Below are 25,885 nucleotides of genomic sequence, written 5' to 3' on the forward strand. Positions count from 1 at the left end.
TCCCACGGGAGTCCAGAAACTGGTGGTGGTGCGTGGTGAGGAAGGGAGTTGCTGCAATCCAATGATGCCGACTGGAGATGACGGGTGGAGGAGATTCGCATCCGATTTGAGCTGAAATGACAACTGACAGCAGCAGATAAGAGAACATTTATTTAAGTTTGACAGCAACGATGTGATTGGCTTAAGGAAACTGCAGAATCTGGTTGGTTAATTTAAAGTGATCGCCCACAATCAGCTGATAGAGTAAACACAGGGAGAGAGAGAGACTGAGCGATTATGAATGAAAAGGGAGAGTAAAGAGAGTCTTCCTGACTGAACTTCCGCTTAAGCTTCATTTAAATGAATGCACATTCTAAATAAAGATCTGACACTTAGCTAAAACCTGTATTCAATATCCAGAGAAGGGAAAAATAACAACAGCTGTGCTTGCAGGGTTGCAAATAATCAAGAACAGATATCAAACTATCCACGAACTGATCTCTATACATTTTAGATCTCTGTATGGAAATATGTTTTTTCTTGCCTAGTGATGCACCCTGTTGGCCATACTGTTTATAACAGAGCTCAGTTTATATATACCCAACACAGAAATGAGGCTAGATAAAAGTCAAGTCAATTTATATAGCCCAATATTCCACATATCAATAAATAGAAGGTTATGTGAAGGAGGTTGCTTCCTCAGTCAAACCAGTAGAGTAAATTACAAAAAAACTGTGTAATCTCAGTGGCAGTCGTGCAGTAACCGAACTTCCGCTTAAGTCGTGCAGTAACCCTCCAAAAGCAAATCGATGAACAAATACTGAAGTCATAACTGATTGATTCATGTTTTAAAATAACAAATGAATTAGCTGTATCTCTCCCATTGGTTTCACAATAAAATGGGTAGAAACAAATATGCATCCCTTTTAGTGTTGAAATAAAGTTTCTCCATAGAGATTTGTAAGGTATTACAACAAAGTAACCTTAAATCTAAATGTAATATCATGCTATTTCCAACCAGATTACATGCAGGCAGAAACACACATTTTTAGTTTGCAGAACTCGTGGACTTTTTTCCAGCTTTGGTACAATGCCATTTAAACCAACATGGACCAAAGCTAAATAAAATGCAGATTAACTTGTCTTTATACAAACTAATAATAATGACACATTACATTATTGGCTTTTATCGCTACAGATAAATGTTCCCTTCAGGTGACAGGTGATCTCCGTCCCAAGGAAAGCTTCACATCACTCTGTCACTGCCTTGTCCTCCTGATGCTGTCTCACAACTGAGTAACAATACAACTTGGTGCGACTCAGCTGCTGTTTTTTTCCAGCTTCACTGTGCATTGCTTGTCATTATGAAGTGTGTCCTCTGTCATCAACGTCAATCAAATACGAGTTACTGTGGTCCAATGTCCTGATGTGACCTCTGTGGCTCAAAACTGTTGGTTTTAAGCTAAACATATAGTAATCATCACTTGCACCATTTTCTTATTGTTTGCACTAACTGGTCAAAATTCATTCCCGAATGTAGCTTCTGTGGAGTGAAAGTGGATACAAATAAACAATGACCACTCAAAGAAACAAAGAAGTAATCTATCCTGAATATGAGCTTTGGCCTCATGTGGATAACAGCGCTGACAATGGGTATAGGCTCTGGTCACAAAATGAGAGGGGAGTTGAAACCCAAAAGCCACATTCAGGAGGTTATTTACTTGGAAGTTACTCAGATGTCAGGACAGCTGTTCTAGCCGTGCTGTAAACGGATCTAAGTGTTACAAGAAAGGGGAGTAGACTGCAACTCTCTGTGTTTCTGTTGAAGATCTCAAACTCTTGGTGATTTCACCAGCTAACGCTCTCTTCGTCACTCTTCTTCGTACCAGTGAATCAGGACCTCTTAGTGCTGCTTTAAAAGTTTGTTGCCATGGCGTCAAATGCCAGCCACATGTTGGAAGCTGCCTTGGAGCAAATGGATGACATTATTGCTGGTAAGATTTTCTGTTTCACTATCAGACCTTCAATAGACTGCCCAGTTTGTAAATTGCAGGCCTTCATAAAACCGGCTACACAAAAGAAAAAAAAAAAAATCGTAGGATTTTTAAATTGTCAAGGATAAGCTATACAAGCGAGAGCTAGAAAAGAGTTAGTAAAGCATTTGCTGAGGATGAGGGATTAGTTTGTTTCCATTGGAGAGGTTTGACTAAAGAAGAAGAAAGCAAGTTTTTGATACTTTTCTGTATTTTGTCTTCTGTGTATTCCTCTCTAAATTGAATGTGTTTGTATTTTTATTGCTTGTTCTTGGGCTTGTAAATCTCACTGTGCACTTGCCGTACAAGTTACTTCCCTTCTGTATTTTCTAGCAGAGGTGGTACATTTGAGTCAGAGCTGCTTGTCCCAACCTCAGCAGTGTGTTGGTGTTTTTGCACAGAGTCAGAAGACAACGTTCTATTAATAGAGGTGACAGTCCAACCATTAGCACACTTTAACGACAAAAATCACAGATGACTAAGAATCACACGCTGTCAACTGAAATTACCTGCGTTACAAAGCTATGCATTTGTCCATTTTGTGTCCTGTCTCCATTACTGTAACTTTGATTTGACTTCAGACAGCATATATGAAAAGTTATTTCTGCAACTTAGACATGATGATTACAGTAACCTTCAAGTTGAACCTCTAATTTGTGGACTTTAGAACCCACACTATACAGCTATTTGATGTTATTTGAATCCAGTGAGCTACATTGGAGCACAACAGCAACCTCAAGAGGCCATTTCAGAGACTGTCCTTACTTTACTGCATTCACCTATGAATCAGTTGTATACGCAGTACAGATACCCAAGAAATTAAGATGCTGTAATCACATTTTCTCAGTTACTTTTCCATTGATTTCCTGTTGTTCTTTCCTCTAGGCAAAATGGGTCAGGGGCTGTTCAGTGCTCTAATTCAGTTAGGTGGCCAGGACTGCAAATCATCAGAGTGTACCTCACAGTTGACCCCTGCCTCACTCAAGGACCCGGCCATCAGGGCTCTTCAGCTGACAGAGGCCCTCGGGGCAGTGCTGGAGGGGCAGGCGAGTGAGGAAGAACAGGACTCTCTCAGGAAACAAGTCTCCACTGATACAGCACACGTTATACTAAAATGGCTGGAGAGAGATGAGGTGAGTGCTGTTTCACTCACATCTAAAGGCCCTCAACACTTAAACATCGAATGACACTAGACCACAACACCATTATATAACACCCAGTGTGCAAATCCAACATCCAATCTGAAATATCCACATTCCAATTAAGGAGAAAGGGTAGAGAATTTTGCAAAGGCATATACTATACAGCCTGTATATTCTACTACAACATTGGTCCATGGGTTTTATTAGTTGTGTGATATGGTGGTCTTTGATCCTGGTCATTAACTTCTGGAGGGCTTTTTCATGTCTGCTAAGAAGTAGTGAGCTGGAAGCATGAGGATTTATTGCAAACTGCACCGGTAATGAGATCCAGAGCTCCTGTTTAAAGTACAGCGGTTGCTCCCCCTTTCAATCCCTTACTATCTTCATTCTTATACCCTGCAGTACTCCTCTCCCCCCTTGTCTGCAACAATTGTTTGATCTTCTGGTCCAGGCTACTTAAATTTGATATTGTCAACTTAACACTCACATTCCCTTTCAGTCTCCTCCATTGCCTCCTCCTCCCCTTCTGCTTCGACTTTGCTTTTTGCTCTGCACCACATCTGACGAGCATGTGCTGCAGAAAGTTTCCTCTCCCCTGTGCCCCTTTAGGAAGCCCCACGAAATTAACTCGACCGAGAGGTACTTCAGACGGAGCGAGACAGACGGACAGAGAGAGGTATGGGAGAAAGAAAGGGAGGACAGAAAAGATGAGAGGTCATGAGGTGCAGCAGAAATGCAGCAGAAATGCTGAAGCTGTTTGAGTGTGCCTACGAGAGAAAGAGGGAGAAAGCAAAAGGGGGAGTTAGAAAGAGGTAAAAAAAAAAGAGGAAGTACAGCCAACTGGCATAGTTTAAGTTATTCGCCTCAGCTCTGAAAGTCTCAGGCAGCCTGGACTCCAAACCACACGGACTAAGGTCCTCTCTGCTCTCTCTACAACTGCAATATGGAGGGTCTGTAGAAAGAGGAGAGTTGGATTAAGGAAGATCAAGAGCGCAGAACAGTTAAGAGCCATTATTTCGTCCCACTCTGGATTTTGGTATCTGTTTGTCTTCCTTGATGCTTTATAGCAGTTGCTCAATTTTATTGGTAACATTAAGAACCAGACCTACAGTACAATGGGCCTGCAGGATGGAGTGTGATATTGACTTCTACAAACATTTTGCCTGGCTTAGGAAGGTAAGACATTCTTGCATGTCTGTTCCTCATGTCTTTATTCTGAAAGTTTGCACAAAGGATCTTGGTTGTTAATTGTGGTCTTGCAGTGCAGTGTACAACATAATTATAGTTGCAGTGGTATCATATGATATTGGAGGAGGATGTGCCTAGATTGTGAGTTGAGGAGGTGTGCTGCAAAATATGCAACACATGCACTATTATATGCTAGCTCCTTCAGGACAAGAGAGATATAATGTAAGAAATGAAGCAGTTTACAATACCAGCTATTTATGTGAGTATATGGGTCACCATATGGATTGTTCAATGCACAACAAGTCTGCCAAACTGGTTATAAGGTTGAAGTGTTTGCGGTGAAAGATAAATGGATATGTGTGTCAGCTGAGATCATTTCCTTTGGACAGCACATACCATCTTGCTACCATTAAGAGGGCATTAGTCCTCACTGCCTCCATTAGGTTATAATTATTTTTGAATGTTAAATCCATAGAGGAAGCATTTTCATGCATGTACTTGTCAATCATTATTATGTACAATTTTGAGCTTTTGGCTCATGATGTATTGAAGTCATGTCAGCAATTACTTGATAATCTACACAGACAAAATAGTCAATTCCTTCCCCTAAACCACTAGTACGACTTATCTTTATAAATTATGAGGAAAAATAGAAATACCATTACTATGTAGTGCAGTGCAATGCAGTGGCCCTGTATTTATTTCTTCTTCATCTCAGTTCAATCTCATCAAAAACTCAAAACAAGTTGAGTCAAAGTAACACCTCTGCGACAGGGTCAAAAACTATTACAATTGTGAAGTTTCACGAAGGATCAGTGCTGCTTGTTTGACATTAACCTCACTGGATAGTAGGGCTTCAACGAAATACATTCTTAGTCGACTAACACTCTTACGATTTTGTCAACTTAGCGATAAGTTGATTTAGTCAACAGATCTGTAAAACTGTGAGAGTGTCTCTGCAAAGAATCCTGCAAAATACTTTAAATATTGTGTTTACCAGAGATGTGCTCATGCTTATCTTGGAAATAAGTAATTCAGCATGAAAAAAAGCATCTCAGTCGACTAAGACCTAAACAACCATTTAGTCAACTAATCGACCAGGAGGGGGCATCCCTACACGTTACTGTATTAGTTTAGTTCTGTACTATAGTCCAAGTTGTGAAGCACTTGTGTTGCCCAAGATCTTTGGAGTTATGTAGAGTATTTAAGAAGCTTGGATTTTACGCCTGCAGTTAGGTTGAGGAGCTGGATCTAGGTTTGGATTTTTTAAAAGTTGGCTGAAAAACAGATTAAAAATAAATAAATTAAGCACACAGGAAGCTGCTCACAATTCACAAAACTGCCAAATACTGAACAAAGAAAAATATCAAGGGGACAAGAGGAGATACTGTGCAGGATACAAATATAATTGATAAATAATAGTTCAGAAAAAAAACAAAAAAAACAATCAATTGCTTTTTCAGTCCACTAGATGGTGCTGAGTTGTTTTCTGGTGAGGTCAGCAAAGGTCCCGGGTCAGCGTGATTGGTAGGAAGTTGGTCAAAACAAAGATATCTGGCCTCACAACGGGGTTAAATCTGCAAACAGTAGCCAGGCTCATGGGGAGAGTGCAGCGCATAACTGTCTCTTTGCCCTTGACGTCCACGCATCGCAAGTTATACTGAGTTATATAACTCTTATATCCTACTTATATAAGTGATAGGTCATATACTGAGTCCACACGTTTGCATTTAGTTAAGTTGGACTATGTAGTAATACAAACAGTTCAGTTTGTCAGGTTCATGCAACATTTATGACATTGTTGGTCAGTCTGTCAGCTTGACAATCCTATTTTGCTGCAATAAAAATGATTGAAGTGAGATGAACAGACTGAAAACTTTATCTTATTAGATAAAACATGTTGACACAGTTTTCCTTTGGGGACATAATTTGAAGTTGAAAAAAGTAATAAATCGCAATATAGGCCTATGTTATCGCAATACTCAGAATATCGCAGTATCGTGATAATATCGTATCGTGACCCAAGTATCGTGATAATATCGTATCGCGGGACCTCTGGTGATTCCCACCCCTATTAAATATGTGAACCTGTGTTTACGTAATTATGTTTCCATCATACAATTTCACTCTTGCATTAACTTAAACTGTCAATAGTCAAAGTACCATTCCACAATTCAGAGTGAACAGTGAAGGTTTGAATCTGAGCACTGACTATAACAACCAGCTATTATCACAACACATATACACAAAATAAGCACAGAGAACTGCTCAAAAATCAAAAATATAAATCAACAAACATCGATGATACAATTACAAGCATACTACTTAAACAACAAACAATCACGTGGTGAGCAGAGTGTGTGTGTTTGTGTGTGTAGGAGGGTGAGGAGAGAGAAAAAGAGAGAGCAAGATGGCGGACGTAGTCACGTAAGTGATTGTGCCATGCAAGACTTAACGATGGCGGAGGAGAGAGGAAAGAGAGAGGGGGAGCAAGATGACGGACGTAGTGGTTACGTCACGCGAGACTTGACAATGGCGCTTGACAATGGCGCTTACCATGCCACGTGTGTATGAAAAAATGTGTGTGTGTGTGTGTACGTGTGTGTGTGAGAAATCACTCAAAACAAGGCAGATTCTCACCACAGAAGTAAAATACCTGCCCGACTGGCCCGACTCAGATTCGGCAGCCTCTGCGCTGGTCCTTTAACTAATATAGTACAGTTTACCAACTTTACTCGAGGAGGCTGATCTAAACACAACACTATTACAGCTGCGTGGAACAACACCACAGCAAGAAACACAACAGTTATGTTACACAGCATGTAAAATACTGAATAACACGTAAATAGTACAGTTGACTTAAAACAAAACAAACAAGGTTACAAACACACTATGACCGATCTCTACCCAGACAAAAGACTCTTACTTGAGATTGCTTTATAGTGGTGGGTGTGTTTCTTTGGACTTGTTGGCCATGCTGTGGAGGCGGGTTCAACAGCAAGCTGGTTCTGGTCTGGCGGCGAAAACAACGAATGTTGACTTGAAGAATCCGGGAATTCCGTGATCTTCCCTCTGTCGGTTAAAGTGGCGGAGCACGGGGCAAGTTATCCGTTTCTCTTTCAGGGTCCAATAACTGTCTGTTGTTTGGCTAGAGAAGTTAGGACTATTACTTAGTCTATTCACCTCATTTTAGCAACGTGAGTCGCATTGACGGCGCATAGTGAAGGTATGGGCTGATGTTTATAGTCTCATTGACGTCATGGCAGTGTCACAGGGACTCCCTGTGGTTCCTGTGGGGCTCATCCAATGATGCACCAGTGTGTTGGTTTAAACCAAATACTCACACTTTGGGCCTGGCACCCTTTAAACCGGTTCTGGCTTTTATTTTAACATGTAGGCCTCTGTCTTTTTTCCACCCACATGGTGAAGTCATGACAACACTTAAAGTATGCATACTGCAAGTATACTGCTAAAACACATGTATTCAGTTTTCTGATGTAAAGAGTATACTGTATTAAAAGCTTAATGGTATTTTTAAATGATTTCAGACCACTTGCTGGCTCATGATGATGGATGCTGGTCTACTAATGTTTCCATGGTTGTGGTTGAAAGCCTGGATTTTGGAGAAATTTGAGCCCATTTGGTTGCACTTTGCTTCCCTTGCACTGATGGCTCTGAAATATCCCTGATTGCATAGGCAGTTCTGAGCTCAGCCTTCATCCAACATTTTTTTTTTACCACTGATCAGCCGGTATAAAATGTTGGACACAATGTTAAATGCTGGATTAGGAACTGTAAACCTCTTACAGACTTTTCCACACATGATCCATTGACACAACAATGTTTGAGACTGAGAGGTATGTGTGTACGTGCATCTCTGTGTACATGTCTGAGACTGCAACCTCATTTAAGAAAAACAAATCCAACTGTTCTATATTAACAGTGTACTTACTGAACTTAATAGCTGATTGTTATTCTCAAGGTAAACCTACATTCATCTGGCGATAGTGAGTCCTACCAGGAGCGGTTATCACGTCTGGAGGGAGACAAAGAGTCACTAATTCTTCAGGTGAGATGTATCACTCCTAACGTTCAAAATACAAAACAATACAATATCTGTCTGTGTTTTTTATATGTATTTTAAAACTTTAACCTAAAACATGTCAGGACATTTGTTTATAAAGGTGAATCAATTCCATTGTGTGTGAGCCTGCTCAAATAAAAGAGGACCTATGACTCCACACTGTCAGTGGAAACTGATTTTTAACAGTGCACATATCACATAGCGGTGTTACAGGAGAGGGACAAGGAAAGAAAGGGCAAAGGTAGATCAGAGTATTATGTTGTAAATGTTGCGTAATTGCTGTATCTCTTTTGGATATGTGAAGCAACAGTTATAAAGCTGGGGTTGGTGCTCTTGCGACACTAGAATATCTTGTTTTGTGTGATGTTTTTGTCTGCATATGTGTGTGTAGTTATGAGGACTGCTGAACAAGTGCTATTCTCAGACAGGTTGAGGCTAGCATCACCATGTGCTGTAGCGTGCAGGTTTGTGTGAGAGCAGGTGCCCTGTTTGTTTGTTTGGCCTCACATACAACATTCCTTTGGAAAAGCTGCTCCACTTGGCTGGTCCGACCGGCCTTTTAGCATGGGATCAGCTATCGTGTGGCCTCTGCAGATTTACATTTAACATGTGTTCTGCTGACATGTTTGCACTGTTTGAATGAAAATAGCTGATATCAATATTTTACTGTAAGAAACTGCAGTAAAAGAGAAAATCTGAGGCCTCAAGAATATTGCTAGGCCTGGGCTGCAATTATGTGATCATAAGGTGAACCTAAATGATTGCAAAACTGTTTTATGGTAAAGTTTTGGTGAAAAGAAAGTTAATTCATCTCTACTTACTTGCTTTCCAAACACACAAATACACACAGGTGAGTCTGCTGACAGACCAGGTGGAAGCTCAGTGGGCCAAGATCAGCGATCTACAGAGTTCTCTGGTGGAGCATCAGCACAAACTCAACTCCACAGAGGAGATGCTACAGCAGGTACATGGACAAGATCTTGTGTAAAAACATCTTCCCCTGGACTTTCTAAATACCAAATGTTTGATGTATTACTTGACTAAAATGAGGAAAGTCTAACTTCCATCAGGAGACATCCTGGGATTTTATATCAATATTGTTCCTACATTTAATGAGATGTGACAGGGTCCGGGACTGTCCATCTATATTTTAAATATGACTCTTCCGCAGATCCAATCTTTTCTCATAAGCTGTAGAATGTAACTCAGGATGAGTTTGGCTTCCTGGAACAAATTCCTTGCTCGGATTCTAGTGTATCTGCTGCAGATTACCTTGACAACCAAAATATTTAGGACGCTCAGACTCATTCCACTGCCGTGTCTCAGAGTGCTTTTCTAGTTTATGCAGGGCCAGACTAGTCCATCTGGGCAGGTGATTACAGCACCATTAGCCACACCCCCAACCTGTAGCCAGCAAGACCTTCCCTACTCTCACACAGAGAGAGAGAGAGAGAGAGAGAGAGAGAGAGAGAGAGAGAGAGAGAGGGGAAAGGAGGGAGGGAAAACAGCTTAAAAAGTTGGAGAGATGGGAGGGAGAAATAATAGGGGTGGTGCTCCTTTAAGAGTTAAAAGTGTGTGAGTGTGTGCTTGTGTGCAACTGTCAGTTGTTTGCATTTGACCTGAAACCTACTACAGAGACGTTACTAAACACTCCGAGGGACACTGAATTGAATGGATGTATGAAACTTTAATCTACTGAAACTACAAGGCACTTGAAACTATTGCATCAATGAAGGAAATACACTTACTCTTCCTTTGCTACAGGCGGACACTGGAGTAAGATGAACCAGGTATTACAATGACTCAGTTTATCTCACTCTTATAATACTGTTTTTGTAAAATTTTCATTCAAAGTAGATCATTTCAACATATTCTGAACAATTTTATGAGGGCCAGGAATGTGTCTATTAACTATCTGATGAGTTGTGAACCAATGCTCAATGTCTACTTCTCGGTTCAGTGCTGTATATGTGCAGTGTATCAAAGGGCAGCTAGGGTTGGTTTCTTGGAAACATAGTCATTATGAGGGTTTGGAAATGAGCCGTAAATCTCTTTCTGGTGACAAAGCTCAAATATTTTCCTTTCCATGGGTACACTCTAGAAGAAGCCCAGATATTTTCCAAAGCCAGAGTTTTAAATGGATGTATCCATAAGTAGCGTTTGCCTGCCTCTGATGCTCATTTCTGGACTCTAAGTGATTTAACACCTGCTTGACATCAACCAAATTAGTAATACATCTGCCTGCATAGCCTGGCTTAACTCTCAAGGCTGACACTCATTTAGGACAGATAGTCACAGAACTGTATAGCAGACTCTCCCTCAGCACCAGGTTTGACTGGCAGCAGTTCACAGGGACAGGAAAATGCACCTGTCAAAGCTATTTTAATGTTCTTTCTATGAATGTTTTGCATGCTTTTGGTATCTTTCTCTCTCACTCTCTCCCCCTCTGCTCTGTACTTTGAGTGAGCTGTGAAATAGGCATTATAAATAGTGGTCATGGGTTGTGTATATTTAGCCACTCAAACAGCGTCTGAAACCAGTGGGTTTGTCTGAGGGGTCTGTCATTTCAGATCTGGAAGCGTGCTTCATACTTAATGTTGCCTTTGTTCAGTAAGTACTGAGCGTTGTGTATCATTGAAGTGATTATGTATTAATGTATGTATCTGTATATATATATATGTCTGTTTGTGTTGCCTCATGCTCTTGCTGCATGTTGTTGACGACAGGAGCTCCTGCACAGGACGTCACTGGAGAACCAGAAGCTGACTCTTTTGGGGGAGGTGTCCTACCTGAAACTAAAGCTGGCAGACATGGAGGGAAAGCAGGGCCATGGGGCTGAAAGGCAACACAAAGCAGAGGTAGGGCTTTTCACAGAGTCAAGTATGCCTATTCCTTGTGATATTTTGTTTTTAATATACAGTACAGTACAGTACAGTACAGTCTGTAGGTATTTAGTAGCAAAGTTTCCACGATAAATAATTTCATTCTTATGAACATCTTGCAATTAAACTTCATATTCTTTACTATGTAAATGTGAATGCTCATATCCAAATGACCTTACAGTTTGTTTAATTGAGGACTGTTTGAAAAGAGGAATTAGTGAAGCTAAGATCTCCCAGGAACTTCTGTTTTACTTCAGTCTTTGGAAATTTGAGCCTAACTCTGCCAGGAATGGAGAGGGTACACACAAAAATATGCCTTGTGTTCTGATGGATTGAACCTTAAAGTCAGCGGCTGATTTTATGGAAGATCATAAACACTTTCTGGACAGATGGAAGGGAATATTCACCCAAAACCTGGCTCTGTTGTTGCTGGGCAAAGTCCACAGGAAAAAAGGGGTTACATTTTTTGTCGGTTTAAACTGAATCATGTATTTGCTTTAGACCGATGTGTTAAGTTACCAGCAGACATCCTGAGCATTTAGTGACCATATGAACTGGAGAAAATGGAAGCAGGAAAAGCAGCGCTACTACCAGACAGGATACTGTATGTAGTTACTTTCAAAACACTGATGCTCAAAGAGCTTTTGTGTCTCCATGTTAAAAGAGTTCCTGCATAGCAGAGCTGGCATGATGGATGGCTGGCCAAATATGAGTGGGTGTAGGCTTTAGTGTTGGTGGAGGGTAATGGTTGACTTGGCCATCCTGAAAGTAAAGAAACTGGCAGCATGTTCCCAAAAACATTTGACATAATTGAAGTGTATGAAAAAAAATCTTTATTTAATTATGCTTGAGCATTTATAGGGATTTGATTTGTATTTCTAAGCAGAAAATAACAGCATACTGTAGATGTGATTGAGGACATTGGAGTCGACTTAGTAGACTGCTTTCATCACGTGCACAAACTCAGCTTTACCTACAACAGCTGTTTGGACTTAAGGAGAATAGGAAAGAAATCTGCTTTGAACACTTCCCACGTGCTGCCTCTACTACACAAACATATCCACACATATGCATGTTCGTACCATTTGCTAGAACACAAGTGCACAACATGTGGAAGCCTCCTTGCAGTGGAGCCAGTAAGCTCACAGTTAAATTTAGCCATGCAGGCTGTCCATATCATCTGTCATATCCGCTCTACCGGACCCCAAGTGAGACTTCCTCTGTCCACAGTCCAGGCATAGCTTGGCCGCTGTTTACACTCTTTCAGAACGAACATGGGCACGGAAGACCTCTAAAAGATGGCAAACCCACGCACCGTCTTGTAATTTATCAATGCACACTACCCATTTGATAACCTGGATATGTTGGAATATGGCACAGCATTATGCATAACAATAATACAAGTATATAGCAGAAAGTTGTGGTTCATGAACAGATACAAAATAATATGTGTTCATCTAGACCAGATGAGTCTAACTAGGCCAGTAGACACAATGGGACAGTTAGTTTATGGAGAACAGCCAAAGATTTGTGTTTCCAATACTAGCTCACTAGCATATTTATGCATTCAGGCTCAAAACCAAATCCAGACTTTCTCAGGATTGTATCCACAAACAAGCATAGACATATACACCGACTCTGTAGTATTTCCTCTACTCTCTCTTAACATGTCTCTCAATTCTTTCCCCCCACTGCATCTGTCAGACTGTCGTGAATTTCATTAGTGAGCTGCAGGAGCAGATGTGTAGGTTTCAGAAGGAGATCAATAGCAAGATCCAGGAGAAAAAGGCTTTGGAGTTGGAGAGCCCAGCTGACAGCAGCTCTCCGGTGGTGCGCCCCACTGAGTCCACTAAGGGCGAGGGCTCAAACCCCTGGCCGTCCTGTGACAGAACCTCAGAGGAGGTTCCAGAAGGGCCTGATGGGAACGCACACAGCCTGGAAGAGGGTAGCTCAGATGCAAATCAGCAGGATGACTGTGGAGAAGAAAGTGTAGGCACAGCCTGCCTGCATGACTTCTAATATTGTGTGGAGCATGGCTTGTCTCACTTTAGTGTGTGTTCATAGCTTCAGATGCAAATGAAGGAAGGACTCACTAAATATCCCCAGCAGCGCCAAATGTCACTTTGTAACTTGTTTGATCTGTTTGGAAAAACAGTTATGCATCAGTGTGTGACACTAATAGGTACATTTCATGTACAATTTAATATTGTGTGTTATGAAAGACAATGTGCAGATGTATAACATCACCTGAATTTAAACTAGCTAAATGTTCTCAAACATTCTGTTTTAGGGCTTAATTAAAGAGCTCAGGATTCTCAAGGACAAAGTGGAGCACCTGGAGGACCAAAAGTTACAGTACGAGGAAAAACTCAAAGCAACAAAGGTAAAAGAGAGTTCGGATTTAGATATCTGATACATCAGTGCCCACATTCCACTGCTAACTCTCAACTCAACTTTCCTAAATGTTGTCCAATCCAATGTTCCAGCCAGTTAAGTGAGTCATTCGGTTTTGCACGGACACCTATGTTTTCTTAAGAAGTCTATTTTACCTTCTATTTTAAAGCCCTGTAGAAATAGATTTAATGATGGCTTAGTCCATTTTTTAATGCCCCATTTGCATGATCACATGGCATTAACCTCTTAGACTTTTGTGAGCATATTTTTTTGTCACTTTTTGACTTATTTTATGATAAAATCACACATCTGTTTTTTCCTTTTGGTACAATATCTGTCCCCAGTCTGTGTATTAGGATACATTTCATTGTGATGCTCTACCTGCTCACTCAAATATGAGTTCGATTTTACTACTTCATTCATAATTCATCCAAGTGTTGCCTGATCGACCTATAGTCACAACATTTTCATAATTTTTAAAGGTTGGACGTATCCACATACCTCAATCATTTTTTAAGTTGTCTAAGGAGGACTGCCTGGTTTGATGCGCTGTGTATCTGTGCATCTGCATTTCTTTCTTTTTTTGTTTTTAAATTTTAATCAAATATCCTGGCATCCCTCCATCAACTGGATGTTTACCAAGATTTGCAAAATGAGTAAATAATACATTTTACAGAATGTGTTATTCTCAGTCCGGAGCTTCGGTTACTGATAGCAGACTGTTATTTTTTTAATCCAACTGGAAACAATCCTGATGCACCCTAGCATATTGGCTATTGGTATGAGATTATGTATTGTACTCGTTTTAAAGAAATAAAAGAGGGTTATGATTTGGTATATGAAGCAAAAAGTGTATTTTCCACCTTTCACTTTCCTCTACGCAACACACAGACAGAACACACTGGCAAATACTTCAGGATGAACTCCAGATAGTAGTGGCCTAATATTAGGCTCTCTGAAATTCAGAGATTAAACATTTCATTGCTTTCTTGTCGGTGCTTGGTGAAAGAGGACTATATTTTACAACATTGGAGTTTCAATTGGGGAATTAAAAACAGGCACTAAGATGTATGTAAATGTTTTGCTTTTTTAAACTAGCTTTTAGCTGTCCGTGTTGAAACAGATGTGTTGGCACATATAGTGCACAGAAAGACATGTCATTTCTGCTAAGATTCCTCAATCTGTGACACTCACAGGCAGAGATCATCAGCCTTCAGCAGCTTCTGCTCAGTAAGAACGCGGAGATCGAGAGCTTGCACACACAGCTGCTGGCCAGACCTTCTCAATCCCCAGAGAGCCCGGAAAGAGGTAAGCAAAGCACCCGGCCTCAAGCCCTCGACCAACCTGCCAACCACAGCCTCTCACTGTCACAGCATTAGCCAGCCTGATAGGTGACATAGTTAATGACTCCTTTTTGCATTCATTAACTTGCAGTAACAACAGTTGGAAAAGTCTGTCTTAGCGTTTAATAATCTGTCTCATCACGGGTCTCTGTCTCTCTCTCTCAGAGGAGATGTACAGGAAGAGGCTAAACACCAAACGTAAGCCTGAACAGTGCTTAATGAAAATCATTTTAAACCCACGGGCCATGTCTATCTTTGATCTTTTATCTATTTCCTTTCTCCAGACATGTCTTATTTCATTATCGTTTGTTTCCTTCTGCTCAGGGGGGCACCTTTGACAATCACAAACTCGTTTCCAAAATTGATGCACTATCTCTCTTCCCTTTGGCCTTTTCATTGTCTTTATGGATTCCTGAGAGCATACAGTCTTGTTTGTTCTTAATTGTAATAGATAGACACATCTCTGGGTACTTGCTTAGTATAATCACTGTCATTCACCAGTAATACTGCCTGTGTGCCTGTAGTAGTTACATAGGAAGTGTCTATGGACTGTGCGCCCAAATATGTAAGAGCTGACATGGCTCAAGCTATGATTGGTAGATTAAAAACAGGCTTGTATCTAAAAATACATGGATGGCACTCTGGTGAGGAATAAATCTACAACATCCTAGAATGTATTTTTGCTTTTCCTTTCTTTCTAAATAGCTATATGCCACAATATGTCTACAGAAAATACTAATGTATATGACATGAGCAGCTGCCTGTACAGATTAATAATAATCAGTGTGGGGTTTCTTTTTAAACATTTAGATCAGGAGCTGCAGAGGCTTAGGAGTGGAATGAAATCACTGGTAGCTGCCAATGATGAAAAGGTAAGTTATTACCACTGATATGGAAACCTATCCTTTCTCTTTCTGGTCAACAGCTGTAAGTGATTATGTAGTATAGAGCAGTGTGTGTGTTGTCATCCATTTACTACAGTGTAAAAAGTCTTACTGGCCTGTATATAGAAGTGCTATCATCACGCAGTTTAATAAAAGGTTAGATGGTAACTGTTTGTCATTTCTCAAAGGCGCCGCCCTCCATCCATTTATAGTACAGAGGGGCTTTTGTATTCTCCCTCCCAGAGAATCTTGGACTCCTTAAAGATTCACAGACGAGGGCCTACATGTGGCACACTACTGAGGACACACACGTACACACACCCCAAGGCGAGCCATTTCAGGCAAAGCCACACTTAAGTAGGCCTCGATCTGCCAAGCCTAATTTTGGAGTGAGCTGCATTAAGAGAACCATGACAAAACCAGACATGGGCACCACTTCAAAAAACACAAACTGCACGCAGCTGGTTACCACAACTAAGATTTCCAGCCAGTCAATCCCCTCCCTATCCACTACTTTGACGTAAAGGCCATATGCTGAAATAGGGACGTTTGTGTGGCCATATATGTGTTTCCTAACCTTAGATAAACATCTTAAATGGGTTTCCTCTCTGTTTTCTTCAGGACCGACGAATTGAAGAGCTCACTTTGCTCCTGAATCAGTGCAAGCAATTCAGAGAGGTCACTCACACAGCAAGGCAAGGTAATCAGCTTGTTCACTCCTTTACTCTTCCTTTGTGGCGTTTGTATTTTGTTAGCATCCACGTCGGAGCCTAATGAAAGCCATCACTCTTGCCTCCTAAAAGGGAACATATGCCACCACCTGCGTTTGAGAGAAACATTTCTTTTCTTTGTTACTGTAGCTCCACCTGCTGTCCGTTCATTGTCAAATGGCAGGACTCCGTCGAGCAGCAGTGAGGAAGAAGAGAATGTGCTGATGAAGAATATTGACTCTGCCAGTGCAAAATCTGTGGATGTAAAGTCTGAAGTGGGTATAAACTATTACAGCTACTAGTTAAAGTATTTTGTTCACATGAACATGGTTTTGAATTATTTATGATTTTTACCCATCACAGGTTTCCACAAGCAGCTCTTCCTCCCAACAAACATCTATTTCATCAGCCCAAAGGGACAGCGATTACAGGTAGCGAGGCAGCTTTTCCTCAGTGGACGACTCTCCAATATCTCTTAGTTGTATTTTACTCAGATCATTGTGTTTCTATCTACTCAGAACAGAACCGCAGACTTTATCAAGCAGCATGAATGACCTAACAAAAGGACCTTTACAAAAGGTATTTTGTAATCATCATACAAATGTCATATGCCAGTCATTTGTCAATTTTCTTTTAAAGCATGTAATCAACCCTCGTGCTTCTAATCCTTGATTTTTCTACATTATATATAAGCTACTATTACTGTCCATTACATGATTGATGCATGAGATGATTTGATTTTGTACATATATTAACAGTTATTGTATTTTCTGTATCTGTGTGTGGTTTATCCAGAGTGGTCTGGATGAGCCTAGCAGTCAGATGCTGCCTGTGAATTCCTCTCTGTCAGAGCAGAATGTGAGCGGAGACAGCAGCAGTGAAATCCAGAGTCAAAAGTCTCCAGATGGGAGCGAAGATGGAGACTCCAGCCAAAGTAAATCCAGATATATTAAATCAGTCTATACATGATGATGGATAGTGTGCAGTAATAATCCCTAATGTAGGATTGTTCTGTGTAATAGTCGCAAGGCCAGTAATTCCCATGAGCAGGGGTAGTATTCATATTTGGAACAAACCACTCTCCTTAGAGCAGACAACCACTGCACCTTTGATCACATCTAATTGCAGAGGCTCCTGTCAGAGCAGATGGATTATGGGATGGATTTTCTTACCAAACACACCCTCTCTCTTGCTCTGATTGACCACATTCATACCAGTTCCACCCTTCCTCAGCTTTACTGACCAGTTTTAACTTGAGCCCCACCCTGACTTCTCCCTGCTGCGTTCTGCTGCAGAGTGCTGACTGATTGCAGCACATATAATAAAGATTACACCTTGTAAAACTTAGCTTAAACCCCATTAACCAATGAATTATTTGCCAAACTCAATGATCTGCAACCTGTGCTCCCTCCCCTGAATAGAGCACTGTGGAAAGGCAGACTGCCACACTTGTGCTACTTGGCTCTTACGGTTGTGTTTGGTATGCAAAGTGATACAAAAAAAAACCTCTTTTAATGCATTCTACTCAGTCATCATCATCATCATCATCATCATCATCATCATCATCATCATCATCATCATCATCATTATCATCATCATCCAGATTTTGTACTTAATTTAGGGAAACTATAAATGTAGACATTCTGATGTTTTCAATGTTCCCATCATTGAAAAGTTAATTACAGTGAGGCTATGTCTGCTCTAATTATCACAAGTAAGCTGCAATTTTTAACTAATGCACCTATAAGCTGTTGAATAGCCCTCCATATTTCTACAATTTGAATTGTATCTAATTAAGTAGTATTGCACTGACTGTTTTTTGCAACCTCTTGCAGGAAAGTTTGAGAAAGTTGATGACAGCACTTCAGGCGATAATTCTCCTGTTCATTCTGGAGCAAACAAACAGCCTGGCCAACGAGCTGTGGGCTCACCAGAATACATGAAGAATAACAGGAGCTTTAAGAAACTCTGGGGAAAGTGAGTGTGGAAAATACATTGATAGAACAACAATACGCCAACATATATGATCACCAAGTACTAGAGAATGAAGGGCAACCAAACATTAACTAGAAGACTCTAGTAAGAGAGAAATATTAAGAGAGATATTTTCATAAAGAAATAATTTGTGCATATATTAAACTATCCTTCTCCTACTGCACTTGCTCTACTATCACACTCACTAAGTAAACACTATAAAATTACTGAAATTACACAATTACACAAAATGATATTGAGTACCTAATAAATGATTACCGTCATTGACTTTCAGTGTTAAAAGACTGCAGTAACTGTTTCTATTATCACCTTTATCCTACCGTAAATCTTCACAGTCCTTTGTTATATTTATCAACAATGAAGTGAACATGTACTGATTGTGCCAAACATAATATCATTTTACTTTGAAAATGAAAGTAGTTTCTAGCATGTTAACCCTCACCCATACAGACTTCGAAGAACCCAGTCTGGAGGGCTGCAGGCAGTGGATCCAGATGTCAGTCAGTTTAGAAGAGGGGGACTTCGTTCGACAGCAGGACCCAGACTGACCAGGACCCCCGAATCTTATGACTCTTCACGGTAAAGCATAGTAGTACTGTAGGCTACTCCTGTTGTAAGTGTTTAAGGGTTTGTATCAGCCAGGTCACCATTATAATATTCTCTTTTAAAGCTTATCCATACAATATTAAGAACATAAATAAAGCAGCAAAAACAATACTTGACTTTACTATGAAAAGATATAGTGGAGAAATGTCAACCTGAGCAGACAATGAAGTTGCTCTTCCTCTGTGCGTGCAAAACCAGTTCAGCCGCGCACGCCGTTTCACTGTTAGCACTGTTAGCTGTGAGCCGCAGGCTCAGCCTTCTTCCATGTTGAGCTTCATGTGGAGGCACGAGATATATTCTGGATTTTGAATTTAGCACCCATCAAAATATCTGGCTTTGCTCTCCTGCCTTAACCATTTTCTAGAAGAGGCTTGATGGCTTGTCTTAGCAGAACAAAATCTGTCATAAATGTTGATGTGATTTATATATCAAGATAGCCATTTAAAATAATTGCATTACATTTATAAACGTATTACATGATTTGTGTTTTTTTATTTTAGTGATATGAACGTTCCATTCAGCCAGTGGACCAAAGAGCAGGTCTGTGGCTGGCTAGACGACTATGGACTGGGCCAGTATGTCAATCTCACCAGGCAGTGGGTTGAAAATGGACAGACGCTGCTGTCTGCCACACCTCAGGACTTTGAGAAGGTCAGAGAATAGAGCAGGCAACTATTGGCACTTAAAAGTAAACACTGTGAAAATATCTTGAATTTACAACTTTACACAGTATTTAAGTATTCAATCAGAATAAATACTCGATGCATCGGATATGTTAGAAACTTAAGAAGGTTTATCAGGCTAAATTAAACTGCATGATGTGTGGGTAAACCTCCAATTATTCCCCAATCATTAGTGTTATTGTAACAAACAGTCCTTTCTAACCTCAGGAAATGGGTATGAAGAATCCACTGCACAGGAAGAAGCTGCAGCTCGCTCTAAAGGCATTCACCACTAAAGTTATAGAGAAATCGTCAGACCTGGACTACATCTGGGTCACCCGTAAGACTCTTTCTAAATGGAATATTATGAACGTTTCATGCTGCAGCTGCATGTTCTCATTTAAATCTCATCAACAAATACAGAGTGGGACTTCTCGTGCCACAAATCAAACAAAGACATGTAATGTGTGGGATGTAAATATATCAGAAAAATGCAAATATAGCCACTGCCAGAATTCAAAATCAGGAACTGCATCTTAACTGAACAGTTACAGTGAACATATTTTGACAGCTGACAGCTGATGAAACTTGATGAAGCATTCAATATTTTAGTGAGTGACGTGAATAAATGTCTGATTTTCACCCGTTTAGGCTGGTTGGATGATATTGGTTTGCCTCAGTACAAAGACCACTTCCATGAGGCCCGAGTGGATGGTCGAATGATACAATACCTCACAGTGGTAAGACTTAAAATACATTAACTTGTCAGACATGTTTTAAAAACATGCTATAAATCTGCATACTTTTCATGAAGTTCACTGATGTTCCTTTGCTGTTCAGAATGACCTCTTGACTCTGAAGGTCACCAGTCAGCTTCATCATCTCAGTGTTAAATGTGCCATCCATGTCCTTCATGCCAACAAGTTCAACCCCAACTGTCTTCGACGTAGGCCAGGGGAAGAGGTAAGCCAAGATAGAAAAGCGTAATTAGAAGTTGAGATTGTGGATTGTGCCAGCGAGCGGTGTATGTAGCAGTTGTATATGTTTTATGTTGTATGTTACATTTATTTTTGTAAATACTGCTCTTAGATGGTGAATAGGTGTCATCCCAACAGTTACCCACAAGATGGCGTCAGACATAATATGCTTTCATACGCAGCACATTGTTTCTTTCACACTGCTTGCCTTGAAAGCCCCAGTGCTGTTAAAGCTTCATTCTACCGACTTCTAATCAATTTTAAGGAAGGGTCATCCGGTGAGTCAGATGGGAAATTTATATTTGGATTTTTAACTTCTTCAGAAACAGCCCTCTCCCTCAGAGGTGGTGCAGTGGTCTAACCATCGCGTTATGGAGTGGCTGAGAGCAGTCGATCTAGCCGAGTACGCTCCAAATCTACGGGGCAGCGGCGTTCATGGTGGGCTGATTGTAAGTGCAGCATTTTGAGCTTGTCAGCAGATTTTTCACACGTTTTCATGACAACCCTGTAAACCTAAATTTGTTGCTGTCATCTGCTGTCAAAAATCTCTTCAACAGATCCTGGAGCCTCGCTTCAGCTCAGAGACTTTGGCACTATTGTTAAATATTCCTCCACAGAAGACTTTGCTCCGCCGCCACCTCGCCACTGCCTTCTCTACCCTGGTGGGACACCAGGCCACACAGGAGAAGCGAGAGTACGGCAATGCCACAGGCCATGTGCCCCTGACTACCACTGCTAAAGTAAAGGTAGGAGCACAATCGTAGAATCAAATGTTTAGTGGTTGAAGCAGCATTAATTGCAAATGATTTATTGACGGGTTAAACTTCTTTTGTGGTTTCAGCCAAAGAAGCTGGGCTTCACCCAATTCAGCCATCTCAGAAAGAGGAAACCTGATGAATCTGCGGACTATATCTGTCCAATAGACAGTGGAGCACTGACAGTGAATGGGGTTTCTCGCCTGCCCTCTGCAGCACTTAGGGGCCTTAGCCCCGCCTTGGACAGACAGGCTGTGAAGCGGGAGCAAGTGGGGATAAGAGCTCAGGCTAATGGCCCAAAACAATAATTTAGAATACAGCACACTCCCCTCATTCATGTGTTGAATTGCTGGATGGGCTGTAAAAATGCTGTGCTAAGCAGGTGATGTAAATTGTTGTTAATATATTTTTAACCAGGTGTTAAAGCAATATTCATCAAAGATAATGATGAATGGTGACATTGTGTGAAAGCTGCTCTCTGCATTCCGTATACAGCTGGATTCCAAAGCTTATATTTTTGCTTTAAAAAAACATTATGCTGACCATTTTGTATGTAAACTTCTGCAGATGTAGTTAGAATATTGGTGACATTATATCTGGATTAACTGCAAAGTAAATAATTGACACCAGTGTCAGTGTTTCAGAGTGTCAATCATTGATTCTCTGTATGACTGACAATAAATCAATCAATTAAAAATTATTATTTTTTTCATTCTGCACCTTTGAATAAGGTTTGTTCGTATAGGAGTCTCCTAAATTGTGCCTTGTTTAATAAGATCCTTGTGAATATGCAGTAATACGATCAAAACAAGGTCAATAGTCTTTTTGTAAGTTTTGGAGACCAAATGCTTTTGCTGCCATCTGGTGCTTAAATGCTTACTATTGTCACTGAACAGCTTGATCGTATTTACATGTATGGTCAATTATGGTTAATTATGGCTTATGGTAGTTATGTGAGTAACAGATGTAGATTTCAAGTTGATGTTTTACAAATTTTTAATTTCAAACAAATATGAACATTGTTGCTGTAGATTTCATGAAAGTCGGAGACACATCACTTCCTGATGATGGATCTCAGGACCTTGAATGGACAGTCAATTGTTTGTTTTTTTGTTCCAGCCCAGGTTGAAAGTTGACGAGTCTGAATCGGCGCATTAATGTAGCTGACAAGACTGACATGAAACCTGATTTGATTTTGTTGATGAGTTAATGAAAATAAATGAGTCAATCAATGATCCTCTTGCTGTTGAATATTAACAGCTTCAACTTAAATTTGGCTTTCTTTCACAAAGTTGAAAGGTTAGTGATTATCACCATGACAAAAATATGATACAACTTTACCAAAATACAATTTGGTAAGAGTATTGCCGGATTATATGGCGGTACTTGCAGACAGTTGTCCACTGAATGTTGTTGACACCAGAAAGATGTTATATGGTTTGAGTCTACAGTTGAAAGGATTTAGTACAATATACAACTTCTTTTACCAGCCACAACAACAACACTGGTATTGTTTTCTCATCTTGTAAGTCTAGTGTGTGTCATCATAGCATAACGTGGTCCTTGAGGCACCTACTGTACTGGGGAATAAACAGAAGTGGTTTTAAATTCTGGTCTCTGGACAGATTTCGTCAATGTGTCAAAACTGTGAAAGATGAAATCACAGACCTTTACGGGTGTGTAGTTGAGATTAAACTGCAGGCTAAGTTTGAAGATGGGTGTGGTCTGAGTAGGGATGTAGGAAGTGGGGAAGGGGTCATTGCACCTTACTTAATGCCCCTGGCCTAATTTGGCATTGCTAGTGGTGTGATCCCATGGCAAGATGGTCTCTAATTTGAACTGATTTCAACTATGTTTGACGATATTAGGAAATATCTTGCGAGACCATGATACAAAGTAATACCATGTCTATGCCTCTGAGTTGTTGATTTATTTAAGTAAAGTATCTATTTTCTGAAAATGTCACTGGTTGACAATAACTAGGTGCCATGTTGTGCTGCGTAGCATTTTTGGATTTCAAAATAAATGCTTTTCTTAATAAGCTCAAACCAGATCGTAACGTATCAGACATGATTGGCTTGATTAGGGCTAGATTTGCCTCTGGCTTTCTATTTGCTTCATTTAACTAATGTCCACTTCATCTAATACCATTGTGTTGCAATTCTTAGGCAGTTACTGTATTTGCCAAATGAGACAGAACCTGTATTAGAAGGAGTATTCCATTTTACACTGACTGAGGGCTGTAATGAAACAAAGTCTCAATAAATGACCAATTTCACTCTGAGTGAATCTACAAGGATTCTGCTGGCGCGTCTGTCAGTGTGGCGGACAGGGCAGCAGTCAGCTCCCCTCTGAACCCTCTTACAGAAGCACACAGTCTCAATTAGACCAAACACAATAATTAGGAAATCTTTTACCTCTGCATATCATTAGTTTCCCAATGGAAAAAATCCTGATCAATGATTACAAATGACAGGTTCATAAATAAATTAGTCCTGCTGATAAGTGGGTAACACAACTCAATTGATCCATGTTAAATGGAAAATAGAGGGCTCAAGGAAGGAGGATTAAGATGGAGGGTTTTGCAAATGTAAAGCCTAAAATACAAAGGAGATAATTGTAAAATGACATATTTTGGTAAATGTCTGATGCAATTTGATAAAAGGCAGCATACACATTTAAAAATAGTTGAAGGTTTAGAAAAAAATGTATCCTTATTTTAAACCAGCAGATGTCAGTGTTGCCTGTGGATTTGTCATGTGCCATGAATACTACTTCACAGTTAATTCCACTGAGTATTTAGCTTGTTTTTTATTTTGCATTATTGTTTAATTTTCCTTTTTATACTGGAGGTAAGTGACACTGCCTCAGTCCTCAGTTTGCCAAAACTACGTGCGGTGTGTTGGACTACATTACTACTTTAAACTGGACGTATTAGAGATCATGTCAGCACAAAGGACATGAAAGGATTTCAACATTAATCAAAAACTGGTTTTGAGTCATATGTGGTTCCAAATGACAGTTCTTGAGATTGTGCATAGGTCATGTGGTTGATGGACAGTCCAGGATTAGAAACAGAGTAGAATGGTATTAGAGGCAGTGTTCGACTTTTAGTCAGAATACAAATGATCAATCTCAAAAATACATATAGACATGAATACAAAAATAAAACATTACGATATATATTAAAATGAGTACTCCAGTCTGTTGTGTGTGTTTATCCATGTGCATGTGTTGAGAGAGGAAGGCATTGTTTATAATAGTGCATCTTAGCTAATTTCAGTAATGTGATCCAGCCTCCACTAGCTGACAGCTTAATAGCTATTATTTGTGTCACCCTCTCTGATAACGCTTTAGCAGTAAATTGCTATGTGCAGGAGACTGTGGTATGACTGACATCTTTCCTTGTAATATGATACCTATTGTTTTAATTAAATGAAAGCGATTGTGACATTTATTGGTTTCAAAGTTACTTGTTAACTGCAGTATAAGAAAAAAACAGAAGATGTTATTATGGTTTACATTGCATAAATAATTTGCAAACCCTTTGCTAATGATACATTATTCTCCCACTGAAACTGTCATTTAATTTGAATACATCAGAAATAAAAACAGTGCATTGGTGATGCAACACAAACCTCCTCTTGGCAATGCCTGAGCCCTCACTCTTCTTTCTCCTTGTCTCTGTCTCATCTTCTTTCTGTGTGTTTCTGTGTGTGTGTGTGAGAGTAATGTTTATTTATGCTGTATCAATTTTGCGGTGACATTTCCCATTTAAATTATAGAGGCCGACTTTTATTCTGTTACCAAGGCTCCTATAAGTAATGCCAGTAGCCAGTGTGTTAGTGCTTTAAGTCATCATCCTGTCTGTTTGATCTATGGACTCACTCAGATGTCTTTTGTGGAGCGTAATCATGTTTTTATATGATGTCACTGGTCGTTCCTGTCATTAACTTGCCACCAGCTTGCCAGTTTGGGGAACATATTCGATGTTAGGGTGGTGCATGTGTTGCGTACTCCCCATCCTGCCACTAAAGCTGTATCTGTCTCCAGCGCACCAGTTTGTTCTGACAGGCCTGCCACAATGATGACTGCATCACCCAGATGCGGCTGAGCAGCTTGCGAACCAACTCTGACACGCCGTCAAAAGGAGCAGCCAGCCGTCTGCATGAGCCTTCTTCTGCCCCATCAAACCTCAGAGCCCATCTCTTCCTGTACAGCCAGCCACCGTTAACCAGGCTGTTTCTCTCT

The 25,885-nt window shown here is 40.3% G+C and overlaps 1 protein-coding gene across 3 annotated transcripts; it reads left to right on the forward strand.

The window, feature by feature from the left end:
* The first annotated feature begins 209 nt into the window (after positions 1–209).
* ppfibp2a (PPFIA binding protein 2a) lies at positions 210–24,241 on the forward strand. Of its 3 annotated transcripts, XM_031846436.1 has the most exons (22): positions 210–3,145; positions 8,325–8,411; positions 9,277–9,390; positions 11,153–11,284; positions 13,013–13,297; positions 13,599–13,691; positions 14,899–15,010; positions 15,856–15,917; positions 16,551–16,629; positions 16,790–16,914; positions 17,003–17,070; positions 17,158–17,218; positions 17,435–17,573; positions 18,475–18,616; positions 19,085–19,213; positions 19,741–19,891; positions 20,131–20,242; positions 20,554–20,642; positions 20,743–20,865; positions 21,203–21,328; positions 21,437–21,625; positions 21,721–24,241. In XM_031846436.1, the coding sequence occupies exons 1-22, from the start codon at positions 2,903–2,905 to the stop codon at positions 21,940–21,942; spliced, it is 2,883 nt and encodes a 960-aa protein (XP_031702296.1). In that variant the 5' UTR covers positions 210–2,902; the 3' UTR covers positions 21,943–24,241. The 3 variants fall into 3 exon arrangements, with proteins under 3 accessions (XP_031702296.1, XP_031702294.1, XP_031702295.1); XM_031846434.1 differs by lacking the exons at positions 210–3,145; positions 8,325–8,411; positions 13,013–13,297 and having other exon boundaries at positions 8,673–9,390; XM_031846435.1 differs by lacking the exons at positions 210–3,145; positions 8,325–8,411; positions 9,277–9,390; positions 13,013–13,297 and adding an exon at positions 9,960–10,216.
* The last annotated feature ends 1,644 nt before the right edge of the window (positions 24,242–25,885 follow it).

Source organism: Anarrhichthys ocellatus, unplaced genomic scaffold (genome assembly GCF_004355925.1).
Source record: "Anarrhichthys ocellatus isolate YVR2014 unplaced genomic scaffold, GSC_Weel_1.0 scaffold6, whole genome shotgun sequence".
Lineage (NCBI taxonomy): Eukaryota > Metazoa > Chordata > Actinopteri > Perciformes > Anarhichadidae > Anarrhichthys > Anarrhichthys ocellatus.

Bases quoted from the DNA above. Each gene is read 5' to 3' on its own strand.
- ppfibp2a (XM_031846436.1), top strand. From the start codon at position 2,903: ATGGGTCAGGGGCTGTTCAGTGCTCTAATTCAGTTAGGTGGCCAGGAC. The intron at 17,219-17,434 runs GTATTTTGTAAT...TGGTTTATCCAG, and splicing joins CAAAAGGACCTTTACAAAAG to AGTGGTCTGGATGAGCCTAG. The intron at 21,329-21,436 runs GTAAGTGCAGCA...TCTCTTCAACAG, and splicing joins GCGTTCATGGTGGGCTGATT to ATCCTGGAGCCTCGCTTCAG.